General features: G+C 43.0%; 1 protein-coding gene across 6 annotated transcripts in view; it reads left to right on the top strand.

Moving 5' to 3' along the window:
* si:ch211-266o15.1 (zinc finger MYM-type protein 4) overlaps nucleotides 1–16,853 on the top strand; it is a 30,305-nt gene that overhangs the window by 7,919 nt on the left and 5,533 nt on the right. For 4 of the 6 annotated variants that reach the window (XM_036962672.1, XM_036962673.1, XM_036962670.1 and 1 more), the window contains 17 exons: nucleotides 2,434–2,971; nucleotides 3,128–3,305; nucleotides 3,452–3,664; nucleotides 4,328–4,475; nucleotides 5,323–5,438; nucleotides 5,699–6,040; nucleotides 6,398–6,548; nucleotides 9,514–9,674; nucleotides 9,965–10,127; nucleotides 10,275–10,391; nucleotides 10,509–10,700; nucleotides 11,063–11,208; nucleotides 11,474–11,597; nucleotides 11,856–12,041; nucleotides 13,252–13,346; nucleotides 14,691–14,847; nucleotides 14,982–15,136. In XM_036962672.1, coding sequence (XP_036818567.1) covers nucleotides 2,434–2,971; nucleotides 3,128–3,305; nucleotides 3,452–3,664; nucleotides 4,328–4,475; nucleotides 5,323–5,438; nucleotides 5,699–6,040; nucleotides 6,398–6,548; nucleotides 9,514–9,674; nucleotides 9,965–10,127; nucleotides 10,275–10,391; nucleotides 10,509–10,700; nucleotides 11,063–11,208; nucleotides 11,474–11,597; nucleotides 11,856–12,041; nucleotides 13,252–13,346; nucleotides 14,691–14,847; nucleotides 14,982–15,136 — 3,182 coding nt within the window. The remainder of the gene's footprint in view (nucleotides 1–2,433; nucleotides 2,972–3,127; nucleotides 3,306–3,451; nucleotides 3,665–4,327; nucleotides 4,476–5,322; nucleotides 5,439–5,698; nucleotides 6,041–6,397; nucleotides 6,549–9,513; nucleotides 9,675–9,964; nucleotides 10,128–10,274; nucleotides 10,392–10,508; nucleotides 10,701–11,062; nucleotides 11,209–11,473; nucleotides 11,598–11,855; nucleotides 12,042–13,251; nucleotides 13,347–14,690; nucleotides 14,848–14,981; nucleotides 15,137–16,853) is intronic. The other 2 variants (XM_036962674.1, XM_036962671.1) reach the window with 2 other exon arrangements.

The raw sequence follows: 16,853 nt of genomic DNA, 5'->3' as shown, positions 1-16,853 counted from the left end.
GTGAGATTTTAACGCTCATATTAATGTCTATAAGAAGAGGGATGTTGTTGACTCTTTGGATGCTGATTACATTGCATGGGATGCGATTAGCCCTAATAGGCTGTGGATGGACCGCCCCGGTCATAATAAATTGTGTTATGCAGTATTTAAGCATCTTCCTGATGAGGTCATAAAGATTCTCCTGGGATTATTTAATAAGATCTGGAGTGAAGGGGTTATACCTCCTGGATGGAAACGCGCCGTTTACCTTATTAGAGACCAATAGCACTGACCTTTAACCTATGTAAACTGATGAAAAAGATTTTAACGGACTGTCTTATTTCTTTGAACACAAATGTCAAAGTGGATTCCATAAAGGTAGATCTACCTTGGAGGCATTAGTAAAGGTGATCAATGAAGTGGGAACAAACTCTGGTCATCAAAGAAGTAATGGCTACTGTCTTTTTGACATTGAAAAGGCATACAACACTATGTGGAGAAAAGGCCTACTGATTAACATGGAAAGACAGGGTATTGGTGGGGGGGTTATATAAATGGGTTCTGGTCTTCTTATTTATCCGTTCTTTTCAAGTTAAAATAGGATCCAATTTATCTGATTATGGAGTTGATAATTGTATTCCTCAAGGCATTTCTGTCAGTCCTATTCTGTTCAACATTATGATTAACAATGTGTTTACGAATGTGGTTGCAGCATTGGGGCTTCCCTATATGCTGACAATGGAGCTATGTCGAAGAGGGGAAGGTATGTCTCGTGATCAAATTGATTCAACAAGCTATACTAAACAAAAATATAAACTTAACATGTTGGTCCCATGTTTCATGAGCTAAAATAAAAGATCCCCGTAATTTCCCATTAGCATAAAATGCTTATTTCTCAAATTGAGTGCACATTTTTTTATATCCGCGTTGGTGAGCATTTATCCTTTGTCAAGATAATCCATCCACCTTACAGGTGTGGCATATCAAGAATCTGATTAAACAGCATCATTACACAGGTGCACCTTATGCTGGGGACAATAAAAGGCCACTAACACGTGCAGTTTTGTCACACAACGCCACTGATGTCTCAAGTTTTGAGGGAGCATGCAGTTGGCATGCTGACTGCAGGAATGCCCTCCAGAGCTGTTGCCAGGTAATTTAATGTTAATTTATTTACCATAAGCCACCTCCAATGTCGTTTTAGAGAATTTGGCAGTATATTCCAACTGGTCTCACAACTACAGACCACGTGCAACCACGCCAGTCCAGGATCTCCACATCTGGCTTTTTTGGGATCGTCCAGCCACCGTGACCGCTGATGAAACTGGGTTTGCACAACCAAATCATTTCTGCACAAACTGTCACAAACCATCTCAGGAAAGTGTGATCTTCACGGATGACAAGATCCTGAGGCCTATAGTCGTGCCATTCATCTGCCGCCATCACCTCATGTTTCAGCAAGATAATGCACAGCCCCATGTCGCACGATCTGTACACAATGCCTGGAAACTGAAAATGTCCCAGTTCTTCCATGGCCTGCATACTCACCACACGTCACCCATTGACCATGTTCGGGATGCTCTTGATCGATGTGTGCGACAGCATGTTCCAGTTTTTTAAGGTATCTGTGACAAACCAATGTATAGCTGTATTCCCAGTCATGTGAAATCCACAGTTTAGGACCTAATGAATTTATTTCAATTGACTGATTTCCTTATATAAGCTATAACTCAGTAACATTTTAGAAATTGTTGCATGTTTTTAAATTTTTGTTCAGTTGGCTGTTTAAAGATGGTTGATTGACTGGGGATTCAAATGATCAGTGCCGAAGTCTTTGCTGTATGTTCTTCTCAAAGAAGAAAGTTGCTGATAATTAACTGTTTTTGTATGGACATCCTATTGGTAGGGTTTCTACGTTCAAATATTTGGGTCTATTGTTTAATGAGAGAGAGACATGGAAAGATCATAAATGTTGAAACAAAGTGTTAGAAGGCGGTGAATCTTATGCTCTCTGGTTATGGTAGAAGCTTTTCTAGTTTTTTTTTACCAATATTTACAGATGGTTTCAATAAGCAGGCATTTACATTCCTCAATTTGATGTGGAGATACAGTACTTGTGTCATGTTGTTTAATCTCTTACATACAGTACCAGTCAAATGTTTGGACACACCTACTCATTCAAGGGTTTTTCATTCTTTTTTCTATTTTCTACATTGTAGAATGTAGAAAATAGTGCCAAGTGTGCAAAGCTGTCATCAAGGCAAAGGGTGGCTACATTGAAGAATCTGAAATATAAAATACATGTTGATTTGTTTAACACTTACTCTTTTAATGTAGAAAATAGTAAAATAAAGAAAAACCCTGGAATGAGTAGGTGTGTCCAAACTTTTGACTGGTACTGTATATATTCACAATAAAATAAATAGGTGCTTGATTCTGCCCTGTCTCCTTCAGGCTCTATGGCAGCCTCCCAGAACACCACCTCCATATTTGGACCAGGAAGAAGTGTCGTTCCGCAGGGGCCAACAATGACCCACAGGAGCCTGGCTCCAGTGCCCCAGCCACCCCAGCCCCAACCCCAGGCCCCCAGCAGCTCCAACCCAGCCAACGCAGTGCGTGTGTCCTGCTCAGGCTGCTCTAAGATCCTGCTGCACGGTCAGACTGCCTTCCCTCCTTCAGGCTCTATGGCAGCCTCCCAGAACACCACCTCCATATTTGGACCAGGAAGAAGTGTCGTTCCACAGGGGCCAACAATGACCCTCAGGAGCCTGGCTCCAGTGCCCCAGCCACCCCAGCCCCAACCCCAGGCCCCCAGCAGCTCCAACCCAGCCAACGCAGTGCGTGTGTCCTGCTCAGGCTGCTCTAAGATCCTGCTGCGCGGTCAGACTGCCTTCCAACGGAAAGGATCCACCCAGCTCTTCTGCTCCACCGTCTGTCTCACTGGGTTCACCCTGCCTGCCATCAAACTGAGAACCTGTTACCAGTGCCTCAAGTGAGTCACTCAGCCACTGTCATCCAAGTCCCAGCTGAACTGTGGTGGTGCTCCAAATAACATTACATTTTTTTGTCTTCCCCATTACTGTAAAATTCTCTTAACTTTATTGCTGTTTCTAACTATTTATTTCTTCTGTATAACTCATATCTTCAGGGAGATCGAGGACCCCAAAGATGTGATCAGTGTCATTACAGACAATAACCTGAACGATTTCTGTAGCCAGTTCTGCCTCTCCGTGTTCAACCGCAGGAGGAAACCAGGGCCTCTCTCCAAGCCTTCTGTCCAAGAGCCTGCCACCCTGAGGTGCAGTATGTGCAAGAAAAGCGACACGGTAAGGGACATGACAGACAACCACTGGTTCGACTAGTTCACTTCTAGTTCTAACTCAATCGCAGGTGAGGTTACATGAGGAAATGTTTTATTTGACTTGATCATTTTGCCTGATTTGATCATTCTCCATCCACCTCTCTCTCTCAGATTCAGCACGAGGTGACTCACCAGGGCTCCTTGCACAAACTGTGCAGTGATGAGTGCTTCATGCACTTCCGCTCCTCCCACAACCTGGTCATAAACGTCTGTGAGAGCTGTGGCGAATACTGCGCCAGTGCTGACAGGAACTGCCGGAGACTTCGAGTAGAGGGCGTCACCATAAAGTTCTGTAGTCCTACCTGCATTAGTACTTATAAGCAGGTAAGCACGTACAGTCAAGTAGTACACACAGACGGTCCTCCATAGAAACCGTACTCCACTTTTGAAAACTGTCTAGCCTTGGTCATATAGTCTTCTATCACAGTGGTTCCTAAACTGTGGGGCACCGGGGTCTGCTGAGTTCCCAAAAAAAGGAACTCAGTTCGGCTTTAAACTTACTGTTGAAAGTTGTAATAGTGGAACACACATTAGGTACTGCATTATCAGTTCCTCTTGTCATGTTAGTTATTGAATACCTTAGAATGCTGTTTACAACTAGCCCATGTCAGCTAATGTTTTTTTATTTAGTCTTTTTTAGCCCATATATATTATTGTAATTTTTTTTGTCACTCAAATAGCACATGAATACACATTAGACGTGGCAAAATGTTTACAATTGCAAGAAATGATTTAAAACGGCTAAATTTGCTTTGCAACCCATGACAAAATGTGTAGAATTGCAGGAGTGAAAAAGTTTGGGAACCGCTGTTCTATCAGGTAGTCGGAGGATGGGCCTCCCCTCTGAGGCTCGTTCCTCTCAATGTTTCTCTGTGAATAAATTATTGCTATTATGCGCATTTATCTCACTGAGTCCCTGTCTCATCTTGGCCATCATCAAATCTCTCCTAGTTTTATCCACTCTTTCCAATTGTTTCTGTATGACAGACAACCACCAAGGTGATGCCGTGCGGACGCTGCCGTGACCTGAGGCTCATGTCTGACATGTTGGAGAGCACCGACTCGGAGGGCAAGGTGGAACTCTTCTGCAACTCCATCTGTGTCAATAAAAGCTGGCCTCAGAACGAACTGTCAGGTAGCATTGACTTTACCATGGTATAAGCAGAAGTCTGCAAATTTATTTTATTTATAGATATTTTAGGCCTTATGTTGTCTGAAAGGTCTGAAATCTGTTTCTGACTGCTAGAATTTTTTCTGGGATGCGTCGGCATTTCCATTTAGTCCAATAATTATTAGTCAGAGAGTGGAAAAACCCTGCAATGGCTTCTGGACTTGGCTCGGTCAGCAGATTTCCCCCGCAAGCCAGGAAACAATTTAGCTTTTCAACCAATATTTCACCATGAAATTGGTATTGAAATGTATTTGCAGTGGTATTAACAAGTAATTTCTCTACCATAAGCCGCCTCCAACCTTGTTTTAGAGAATTACGTGCAACCTGCCTCACAAGCGCAGACCACGTGTAACCACTCCAGCCCAGGACCTTCTTCACCTGTGGGATCTGGTGCGGAGGAGTATTTCTGTCTGTAATAAAGCCCTTTTGTGGGGAAAAACTCATTCTGATTGGCTGTGCCTGGTTCCCCGATGGGTCGGCCTGGCTCCCATGGCTGCGCCCCTGCCCAGTCATGTGAAATTCATAGATTAGGGCCTAATGAATTTATTTCGATTGACTGATTTCCTTATATAAACTGTAACTCCGCAAAATCGTTTAAATTGTTGCATGTTGCTTTAGATTTTTGTTCAGTATACATGATTGTACTGAGAATTGTATTATTATGGAGTCCGATTTTTTTAAAGATATCTACAATTTATTACTGGACTGTTTTAAAGATGGCTTACGGTAGGCTTGATCATCTGTGACCTTGCTGACTAGTATGTAAAAAGTTTCCATTCTATAATAACCGTCCTCCTGTTGTCACACACAGGAACGGCATTCCCATGTACCTACTGCAAAGTGAAGGCTGTCTCTCAGTACCACCTGGCCATGGTGGACGGCACCATCCGCAACTTCTGCTCCTACACCTGTGTCAAGACCTTCCGGGTGCTGCTCATTGATTTATTGGTTAAATGGATTGATACATATGATCTGTGCTTTCTGTGTGTGTATATTAAAGACTGTTCGGTCTCTGTTAGGTGGGATTTAATGTATTTTCTAGCATTCATTTAGGTAGATTTTACATAATTATACATTATGCAGAACCATACATAAAAATAAGATGCCAATCAGCCTTTAGAATACGGATTTTACAGAATACATAATATGGCTCTTTTAATGTGCTCTCCTACGATGTAATCTGATAGGAGGCCGAAGGCAGCCAGCCTCCCCCCCAGCAGGGCCAGATGAACGGCTCCTCGTCCACTGGTCCTCCCCCTCCAGCACCACCCCAGGGCTATTTCCGTCCTTATCCCCCGTCCTGGGTCCCCACTACTGGCCACCCATACGCTCCAGCCCAGACCTCTGCTCCACCTCTACCCTATGGAGCCGCCCCAGACATGGCTAGGGCATATGGAGCAGGGCAGCATCAACCAGGGCTGCCCATGATCCCCCCCTCCTCTACCTCCACCCCCAAGGGGCATGTGAAACTCTCCTGCCATCAGTGCCCTCAGCAGTTCCGCTGGAAACCTGAGCTCTACGAGTACAATGTAGGCACCCCCCTCTTGTTCCTGAACCTAGTTGTTCATTTCTGATGTGTCATGGCGATTGTAAAATGTGTGTTTTTTTTAATTAATTTTTAGTGTAACCTTTATTTAACTTTAGTTTTGGGATGGGGATTGTTTTTTTTATGCTCTTGTGATGGGGGTTGTAGTTTTGTCTAACACTCTTGTGATGGTGGTTGTAGTTGTATCTGTCTAATGCTCTTGTGATGGGGGTTGTAGTTTTGTCTAACACTTGTGATGGTGGTTGTAGTTGTATCTGTCTAATGCTCTTGTGATGGGGGTTGTAGTTGTATCTGTCTAATGCTCTGTGTCCTCCTGGGCTCTTGTGTTGTGTTCCTTCAGGGTCGCACCATGCAGTTCTGTTCCAAACCTTGCTGTGTTGAGTTTAAGAAACAGCGTAATGTCATAGTGAGGTGTGAATACTGCAAACTGGAGAAGTTGGTCAAAGAAGTCATAAAATATGACTTCATCGATCGGCCCTTCTGCAGCGAGAGTGAGTACCGAATCCCCTTTCCCTCTTTCACCCTGTCCTTTCCCTCTTTCACCTTGTCCTTTCCCTCGTTCAGCTAGTTCTTTCCCTCGTTCAGCTAGTCCTTTCCCTCGTTCAGTTAGTCCTTTCCCTCGTTCAGCTAGTCCTTTCCCTCGTTCAGCTAGTCCTTTTCTCTCTTCAGGGTTTAAAGTTCTCCGTCTCTGTGACATTTCCGTCATATTGATTCTGGAGCAGATGTTGCTTTTTTTTAATTGGGGAGGGGGGGAATAATGGTTTGGACATGACATAGCCAGGCAATAATACAGATGATAAAATTATTCTCAAAATATACATACATACATACATACATACATACGTACGTACGTGCAGTGCATTTGGAAAGTGTTCAGACCCCTTGACTTTTTCCACATTTTATCACATGACGGTCTTATTCTAAAATGTATTTATTTTGAATGCATTTGCAAAAATGTCTAAAAACTAGTTTTTTCTTTGTCATTATGGGGTATTTTGTGTAGAATGATGGGGGGGGGGGGATATTTTAAATTTTTTAGAATAAGGCTGTAACGTAACAAACTGGAAAAAGTCAAGGGGTCTGAATACTTTCCGAATGCATTGTATATTAAGCTGTGTGCACTGAACTGACATGCATGATTGTTGCTAACACTCCGATGTTCAGATGACGGGAATTAAATAATCGATAATGCACAACACCGCGGTAGAGCGGTGTGTAGCCTACTGTAGCTGCTCACAAAGTACTTCAAAGCCTCTACTTTATCACTCAGGTTAGGATGCAACTTTCCAGTGCTTCTATTTTTGCAATGTAATAATGTAGGGGAGGGAAACGTATTCTGACAAGCAGTCCGTGCACAACCATTCTTAATGCAATCACAGGAAAACACTTTTGAAAGTAGTTTTGGCAAATGTATTTTTAAAGCAGTGTTGGCCTTTGTTAAAAGAGTTGGGTCCCAGTTTTCCATTGCTAACTTTATTTATTTACACCTTCAATTGCGCGAGTGGCATCGTTTTACGAATGCAGTTTTACCACCGGAGTTTCAAGCATGGTTTAGGAGCAGCTGCGCAACGATAATGATTGGTCGTTCGCAACAAGCATCTTTTTAAATTGTTATTTTTGGAACCTTCTGGAACCGAATCGTGAAAGCCGACGATTTGTCTCCCTGGTTTTCATACTGTTAGCTACTATAGCTTTTTGAGCTGCAGACATCAATTATCTGCAGATAAATTATACAAATATTTTCTGAAGATGGTAGTTCCTCATAACATGAGCAATATAGTTAGGAGAGAGGCTCATTCTGGTCCAGATAAAATGTTGTAAACTTTTTTTGTTGCAGGCCATATTATAATTTGGTCAGATAAAAATGTATTTTATCTCACATTTCACGATCTGACAATGGTAGACGATGTTTTAGGCTTTATATTTGAGATTTACAGTTTTTCATGGGCAGAGAAGAAGAGGAAGAGTCCCAACTCTGTTGAAAATATCTCTCTCCAGCAGGTGGCGACGTTTCGTGTCAAATTTGTGTCAAATTTGGTCAACAACAAAAAATGTATGGTTTATATGCTACGTGAGTTTTATTTGATCAAATGCAAGTTTCATAATGCGTAAATTGTTACGAGTGTACTAATATACGTAGGACATGTGACATCCCGGCAACTTTGAGAAAAACACTTTTGCTATGCATATTCATGGTGTGAGGCTAGTAGCGTAGCATATTTTGTCATTTTTTTTTATTAACAACAAATCAATACATAAAGCACATGAGGGGGAACACAAGCATACATAGATTACAAACAATGGACAATCGAGCTACATTACAATTACACAGGGACCTTAAGGGACATACATATACTTACAATTCTAACAGCTTTTTTGTTAGTAGAGCATTTAACCGTCTTAAAAAACAGTTCAACTTCTTTTTCTAGGGTACGAAAATGTGGTTTTCTGTTTGCAAAAGTAGCGTAGCATCTCTCTCCATGGAATACAGGCGATTGACGTCAACAATCCACATTGAATATTCAAAAATGATTACAACAATGAGATGTATCCACCAATACAATGACTCCCATTGTTAAGGGACAGAGATTCAGTACATGTATCTATCTTGTCAGTAATAATCTTTGTTTTAGTTCAATTTCCAATTATTATTGAATGAAGAGCCGTTTGTGAGCCAAATAATCAGTTATTTTAGGTGAATGTAGCCAAATGATCCGGCAGACTCGGAATGACACAACAGCTCAAAGGGAACAATGCTATCTTAAAAGGGCAATGACATACTTTGTAACACATTTGAGTGAATAATAATTAGTAAATATTTATAGATATTTATTATAAAAGAAGAAGAAGAACTAAAAACAATCAAGATGTTGTGTCCAATTAGGCTAAATGCAGATCGGCTGAAGCATGGGGTTTGTCTATGTACATTTTATAGCCACTATGCTGCTTCAGTAGGGCTCCAGATGATAATGCATATTGCTAATAGCACATCTGATAATATAGACCATGCATAGGCTATATGCATGGTCCAATATGTTAAAATCATTTTTAACGATATGTTTTTGGGTTCATTTCTGGAGGTGGAAATTATATTTTATGATGTCAGCATTTTTATTTTCATTCGTTTTGGAATTGAAGGTCCTTTTATGTATATCAAAATTGTCCCCAGGAGGACCCCACACCCCCTAAGCAAGGGGACTGGAGTTGGTCAAACTCACAGTTTAATGCATGGACAAAATTATCCTCTTTCCCTAAAATCATGATGATCATGACTTTCTTACATGAAAGGGGAGGTTAACGTGGCCCCAGACCATCCATTCTGATATCGACTTAAGTTTCAGTCATTGGATTTATTTATTTTCAACCCGTCTTTCACGTAGTCCTTTTCTCTCATCACGTACACCAACTAACCTCATCATATTTATCTCTTTGTGTGTGTCTGTGTGACTGTAACAGGCTGTAATCTGCTCTTCAAGCACGACATGAAGGGGCCATGGCGGATGTGTGCCTACTGTGCCAACATCAGCCCCAATATGATCCACAACCACTTTGGTGGCAAGATGCAGGAGTTCTGCAGTGAGGCGTGCATGTCAAATTACACTGTTCTTTTCTATGAGGTCAGAGCTAAAATCATCTTTATGCATGTTGACCTCTGGGTTGTATGTAGCAATCATCTTAGAGTAGGAGTGCCTATTTAGGATCAGTTTTACATGGACAGCAGGGACCTGATCCTAGATTAGCACTCCTACTCTGTGACGTTTTCTAAATTCAGGCCCTGGTCTCTCACTCTCTTGATTTGATTACCTCACAACCACTTCCTGGTTTGATAACTGGGAGCTGTCTATTTAGTCCACAAATGGTTGAAGTCCTTTGAATTGCTGACCTGTTTGTTGTCATTCCCTCCCAGATGGCTAAGTGTGAGTGCTGCAGACGTCAAGGGAAGATGAAAGAGCAACTGAAGTGTTTTGGGGCTGTGAAGCTGTTCTGTACCTTGGAGTGTGTCATTCAGTACTGCTATCAGACCTTCCAACAGCACCCTTGGACTAGCAATGGCACCACTGCTACACAGGGTACTACTAAATTATTTACTCAATTAAATTCCTCTTGAAAACGACTACCTTGTTGTCTGACGTATTGCTACATTTCCTTTTTAATGACAGATTTAGGCATAATACTCAACATGTCTCTCATCCCTGCCCTTCTTTCTCACGCTAAAGGTCCATCCCAAACTCCATTCCCCTTCTCCAAGCCAGCTCCTGTCATTGCTGATGTTGTATCGTTGGCCACCTCTCCTGCTGACCAGCCCCATACTACGGCTGCCACTGCCTTGACTGGTAGCTAGCAAACTCATCTAGAACACTGTGGAACACCAAGCATGGTTAAGACATTGTGAAGACGAGGTCTAGTAATATACGCTTTGGAGATAAGACTGTTTTTTGTTTTGCTTGCAGGAGCTCTTCCGACGTCTAACTCTCATGGCAAGAGCCTGGGCGATGCGAGCACCCAGACGGAAGCCATGAGGATCTCAGCCCGCCGGAGGATCATGAAGAACAAGGCCATCATCTGTAAACCCCTCATGCTGGACCAGCAGACCAGCTGCCAGATTCAGACGCAGACCACAGAGAAATCCATGACATTAACGGGTACAAAAAACACCATGCAATTCTAATCATTTGCAACTTTTTAAAAACATATATATATATGTATGTTTTTAAAAAGTTGCAAATATATATATATGCAACCAGGTAGTCGTGTGTGTGTGTATATATATATATATGTGTATATATACATATATATATATATATATATATACTTTTATTTTTCACAACAAACCAGCCCCGTCCATGAAGTTCTAATAATGTGTTCATTACATTTCTTTGGCCTCGCCCTGCCGCTGAATTTGTAAATCATGCCTTGCACTACATGTACATAGTGGGTTTAAAGGTTTAGTATTGACATCTGTTCATCATCCTCTCTCTCGTTGTTGATGTTATTGTTGTTTTAGGGTTCGCAGAGACTGGGTTCACGTACACAGAGAACGGGGAGAAAGTGCGGGTGATTGTGATGCCTGTTCCTGTGCCAGTCTTCATCCCAGTGCCTATGAGCTTGTACAGCCAGTACACTCCTGTGCCCATGGGTATCCCTGTGCCTGTACGTCTGCTCTGTGTCCTCTCCTCATGCCTACATCCACTTTCTATTTATATGCCTCAGAGTAGATACTTTATTTTCCAACGGGAATTACCAGGAAGTACCCATCCCTGATGTCCTTAACACTCACAGGCCCCCACAAACACCCTCATGTCTTGGATTGATATACTTCTGAGAACCCCACCATGTTTCATGGTGCATTCTTTTAATGGTCTGTTAACTTGGCTGGTTAAACCATATTGTTCTGTTCTTTGTGCCCCCTGTCCAGGTGCCAGTGCCCATGGTAATACCTCCCTCGTTAAGCCGTTCAGAGCTCAAGGACAGAAAAGACAATGTTCCATCTCAGACCATGGCCGAGGAGGAGGAGAAAGACAAACCTGTCTCCCATGGAGGTGAAGAGAATAGTTTTTACTCTGAGCTATGTATCGTGTATGAGAACGCTACTGTATCTTTATTGTTGCTTGGCACACCAGCTTGAACAGGTCTCTCTTGCAAAATACATGTTACCTCCATAATGAGATTAACCTGTATTAATAGATAGGCATTGTGTTTGAAAAGCAACTTTTTAAATGAAAATCTCTCTGTGGTGGAGGCTCTTACTGATTGCTTACATAGCATGTTGTCTGTCTGTCTGTGGTGTTTATCCACAGATCAAGGCAGCGCCTACAGTGGGGACCTGGAGTCGGAGGCCGTGTCCACCCCCCACAGCTGGGGTGGAGAGGACGAGTCCACCTCCACATCCAACCCCCAGAGAGGGGCAGAGAAGCCTTCAGAGCACCCCAGCACAGCTCCCTCCTCCCCTCAACTTTTGGACCTGGAGGCTGACTACCCCCCTGGTGAGAAAGGCTCTGAGAAAGTCAACATGCATTTATGTTCCCAGACATTATTTATACAGTTAAGTCAGTTGAGAACAAATTCTTATTTGCAATGATGAACTTGCAAATTCCCACATATCACATCTGTGTCATCTGTATAAGTGTCCTTATAAACTGGGTGGTTTGAGCCCTGAATACTGATTGGCTGACAGCCGTGGTATATCAGACCGTATACCAAGGGTTTGACAGAACATTCCCCCCCCCCCCCCCCCCCAGTCCTTATTGCATAATTATACAACGGGTAGGTCTAATTCTGGATGCTGATTGGTTAAAACCACTTTCCAGACGGTCTATTCCACAAGTTACCACGGCTAAAGCTTGATCTCAGCTGTAAAAAGCATCTAGATATTTTCTTTTAGACTAGCATTTGGTTTTCAATAGAGGGGATTTGTATAAACCTTGCTGTCTCTGACCATGGCAACATTGTTTCAATATTGAAATTCGTTCTCCAACTGTCCCATTGTAATGAACGTGTAGTGGTTAGGACGAGACAGGCAGGCAGCTTTTGTCAGCCAGTCGAGATCATGAATCATCATTTTTATGGATATATGCAAAGAAATGTCAGTAGAAAACAGGTCAAATGAAACTAAATGCAGCTAGTTTGCTGTCTTTCCAGCTTCAGATTTAAGTGATTGTGTTAGCTGTGTTGTTGGCTAGCTCATCAGAGCAACAGTGTCCTGATGAGAGAGCACATTTTCTATGCCAAGAGAAATCACGCATCATTAGCTCATTGTTATGGAAGTTTCCAAACAAATACAAATGCGCTTACTTTACTGTTATTCTGGCTGCACTGTTCGACGTGACTGTAAGTTAGCCGTAGTTGGCTAGCTAGCAAGCAAGGGATAACCGGACCGATAGAACGAACAACCAGCCAGGTTGGGTAGCAACCCTAGATGTGTGTCAGGGCTATATCTCGGGGAAGGATGAACTAGTGTGACTAAATTAATCTAAATATAACGTTTTAAATTAAAATATGTCAGTTATTATTTGAGCATGTTGGTAACCTGCATGAAACTGATAATGCACTCAAAGCCAGTGTTTGGAGGATATATTTGCACGGTTTGCTGGCCCTCGACTTCGTTTCGGGCCTAACAACACCCGTACCAATATATCCCCTAAACATCGGCTTCTCGGGCATTATCACTTAAATGTGTATTCCATGCTGTTTCAGATTTGTTTGATCCTGCTGCAGTGAAGGGGCAGAGACTGACTGTAAAGATTAGAAGACGTAAGAGACCCAGAGATGGCTTCCCTCCCAATAAACGGGTATGTCAATGATATAGGGTACGTCCCAAATGGTACCCGATTTCCTTTTTATAGTGCACTAGTTTTTGACTAACAGTAGTGTTCTATAAAGGGAATAGGGTGTCATTTGAGTGCAACATAGTCTACTGGTCACATGGGCTAGGTGATAGTTTTATTTATCTGTTATTTTACCAGGTAAGTTGACTGAGAACACGTTCTCATTTGCAGCAACGATCTGGGGAATAGTTACAGGGGAGAGGAGGGGGATGAATCAGCCAATTGTAAACTGGGGATTATTATGTGACCGTGATGGTTTGAGGGCCAGATTAGGCTAGTTGAGAACAAGTTCTCATTTACAACTGCGACCTGGCCAAGATAAAGCATAGCAGTGTGAACAGACAACAACACAGAGTTACACATGGAGTAAACAATAAACAAGTCAATAACAGTAGAAAAAAAGTCTATATACATTGTGTACAAAAGGCATGAGGAGGTAGGCGAATAATTACAATTTAGCAGATTAACACTGGAGTGAAATGATCAGATGGTCATGTGCAGGTAGAGATACTGGTGTGCAAAAGAGCAGAAAAGTACATAAATAAAAACAGTATGGGGATGAGGTAGGTAAATTGGGTGGGCTTTTTACCGATGGACTATGTACAGCTGCAGCGATCGGTTAGCTGCTCAGATAGCAGATGTTTGAAGTTGGTGAGGGAGATAAGTCTCCAACTTCAGCGATTTTTGCAATTCGTTCCAGTCACAGGCAGCAGAGAACTGGAAGGAAAGGCGGCCAAATGAGGTGTTGGCTTTAGGGATGATCAGTGAGATACACCTGCTGGAGCGCGTGCTACGGGTGGGTGTTGCCATCGTGACCAGTGAACTGAGATAAGGCGGAGCTTTACCTAGCATAATTTAGCCAGGACACCGGGGTTAACACCCCTACTCTTACGATAGGATCTTTAACGACCTCAGAGAGTCAGGACACCCATTTAACGTCCCATCCGAAAGACGGCACCCTACACAGGGCAGTGTCCCCAATCACTGCCCTGGGGCATTGGGATATTTTTTAGACCAGAGGGAAGAGTGCCTCCTACTGGCCCTTCAACACCAATTCCAGCAGTAATATAGTAATATAACACTTGTAATAAAGTAGTCATACAGTATAGTAATATAATGGTAACAGAACTAGTTAGTTAGGTAGTATGGCCCCTGTCACATCAGCGCCATTGACTGCAATATGGTTGTATTATTAGATAATTAAACCAAAGATGTTATACAGTAAAAGTAAGTGGTTTCTACTCCTACTACGTTTTTGGTCCAACTGTTTTTCCCTTTCCCTTTCTGTGGGCTCTTTCTGTATTGCAGAGTTGTAAGCGAAGTGGGACTATTGACATGGTGGAGCACACTGTTTCACTCCCTCCTGCCAGATCAAAACTCCATCACAAGTACGGGGTGAAAGCCTGGAAGAATTGGGTCCTGCAGAGGAACAAACAGATTGACTGTGAATTTTCCAAAGATGCCTGTGAGTTCAACCTAACTGTACAGACCATTTTTAGATCTTTGCTTATCATGTAAATGTGTCCATCTTTCTCCCTATGGCAGCTAAATCCATGGTTCCCTGATCTGGTTTTCTGTGTCCATGTGTCACTCTTACAGCAGCTAAATCTATGGTTGTGAAGGAGAACGTGTTGCAGTGTAACTCCTCTGAGCTTAGTTACGGCCTCTGTCATTTCATCAGTGAGGTCCGTCGCCCCAACGGCCAGGCCTACCCTGCTGACAGCATCTTCTACCTTTGTCTGGGCATACAGCAGGTATTGAGCCTCCACGTTACTCCCTAGTATTTTATTTTTATTCAATTCTTTATCCAAGATACTTCCAGTTAATCCTTATTCCGTACTATGTTATCTGCTACGGTACCACCTTTTCTGTCTGTCAGTGGCCATACTGGTTATAGTGACGTGATGGCAGCTAATGTGACAAATTGACTATTTTTCTTAATGTTTAAACAGCAATTTTTGTTCTCTTTGATTTAGCTTGAAAACAATAAGAAAAATGTATATAATTTCATGTGAATTCACAAATGTAGCTGCACTGCTGCCAGCAATGTTTTTTTGTTTCACTGTGAGTCCTTTTCAGATGGTTAAGCATTGCACCTGTACTCGGTGGGTCCCGACAGATCATTGTGGCGCGGTCGGTCGGTCAGACAGACGACTTTAGGATCAAATATTTTTTTGTCCCGCCGATTATTTGGAAACGGTCGTATATACTAGCCTACCTATTGTATTGAAAGCACATCTTTATCGCATTATTCAAACACTCTTCAGTAGCCTACCTCTCCTCTTCTACTTGGGCGTGTCAGATCAAGTGTGCCTATTGTACAGTGCATTCGGAAAGTATTCAGACCCCTTGACTTTTCCCACATTTTGTTACGTTACAACCTTATTCTAAAATTGATTAAATAGTTTATTTTTTTCGTCATCAATCTACACACAATACCCCATATTGCAAAAAAAAATGTCAGACCCTTTACTCAGTACTTTTTTGAAGCAAATCTCAATTCAACGGCTCAGACACGAGGTATGTGGCAGGGTCTACAGTCAATCACGGATTACAAAAAGAAAACCGGCCCCGTCATGGACCAGGATGTCTTGCTCCCAGGCAGACTAAATCACTTTTTTGCCCGCTTTGAGGACAATACAGTGCCACTGACACGGCCCGCAACTAAAACATGCGGACTCTCCTTCACTGCAGCCGAAGTGAGGAAAACATTTAAACGTATTAACCCTCGCAAGGCTGCAGGCCCAGATGGCATCCCCAGCCGCGCCCTCAGAGCATGCGCAGACCAGCTGGCTGGTGTGTTTACGGACATATTCAATCAATCCCTATCCCAGTCTGTTGTTCCCACATGCTTCAAGAGGGCCACCATTGTTCCTGTTCCCAAGAAAGCTAAGGTAACTGAGCTAAACGACTACCGCCCCGTAGCACTCACTTCCGTCATCATGAAGTGCTTTGAGAGACTAGTCAACGACCATATCACCTCCACCCTACCCTCCACCCTAGACCCACTCCAATTTGCTTACCGCCCAAATAGGTCCACAGACGATGCAATCTCAACCACACTGCACACTGCCCTAACCCATCTGGACAAGAGGAATACCTATGTGAGAATGCTGTTCATCGACTACAGCTCGGCATTTAACACCATAGTGCCCTCCAAGCTCGTCATCAAGCTCGAGGACCTGGGTCTCAACCCCGCCCTGTGCAACTGGGTACTGGACTTCCTGACGGGCCACCCCCAGGTGGTGAGGGTAGGCAACAACATTTCCACCCCGCTGATCCTCAACACTGGGGCCCCACAAGGGTGCGTTCTGAGCCCTCTCCTGTACTCCCTGTTCACCCACGACTGCGTGGCCACGCACGCCTCCAACTCAATCATCAAGTTTGCGGACGACACAACAGTGGTAGGCTTGATTACCAACAACGACGAGAAGGCCTACAGGGAGGAGGTGAGGGCCCTTGGAGTGTGGT

Source organism: Oncorhynchus mykiss, chromosome 25 (genome assembly GCF_013265735.2).
Source record: "Oncorhynchus mykiss isolate Arlee chromosome 25, USDA_OmykA_1.1, whole genome shotgun sequence".
In the NCBI taxonomy this organism is placed as follows: Eukaryota; Metazoa; Chordata; class Actinopteri; order Salmoniformes; family Salmonidae; genus Oncorhynchus; species Oncorhynchus mykiss.
This window is presented reverse-complemented; position numbering and strand designations above follow the sequence as displayed.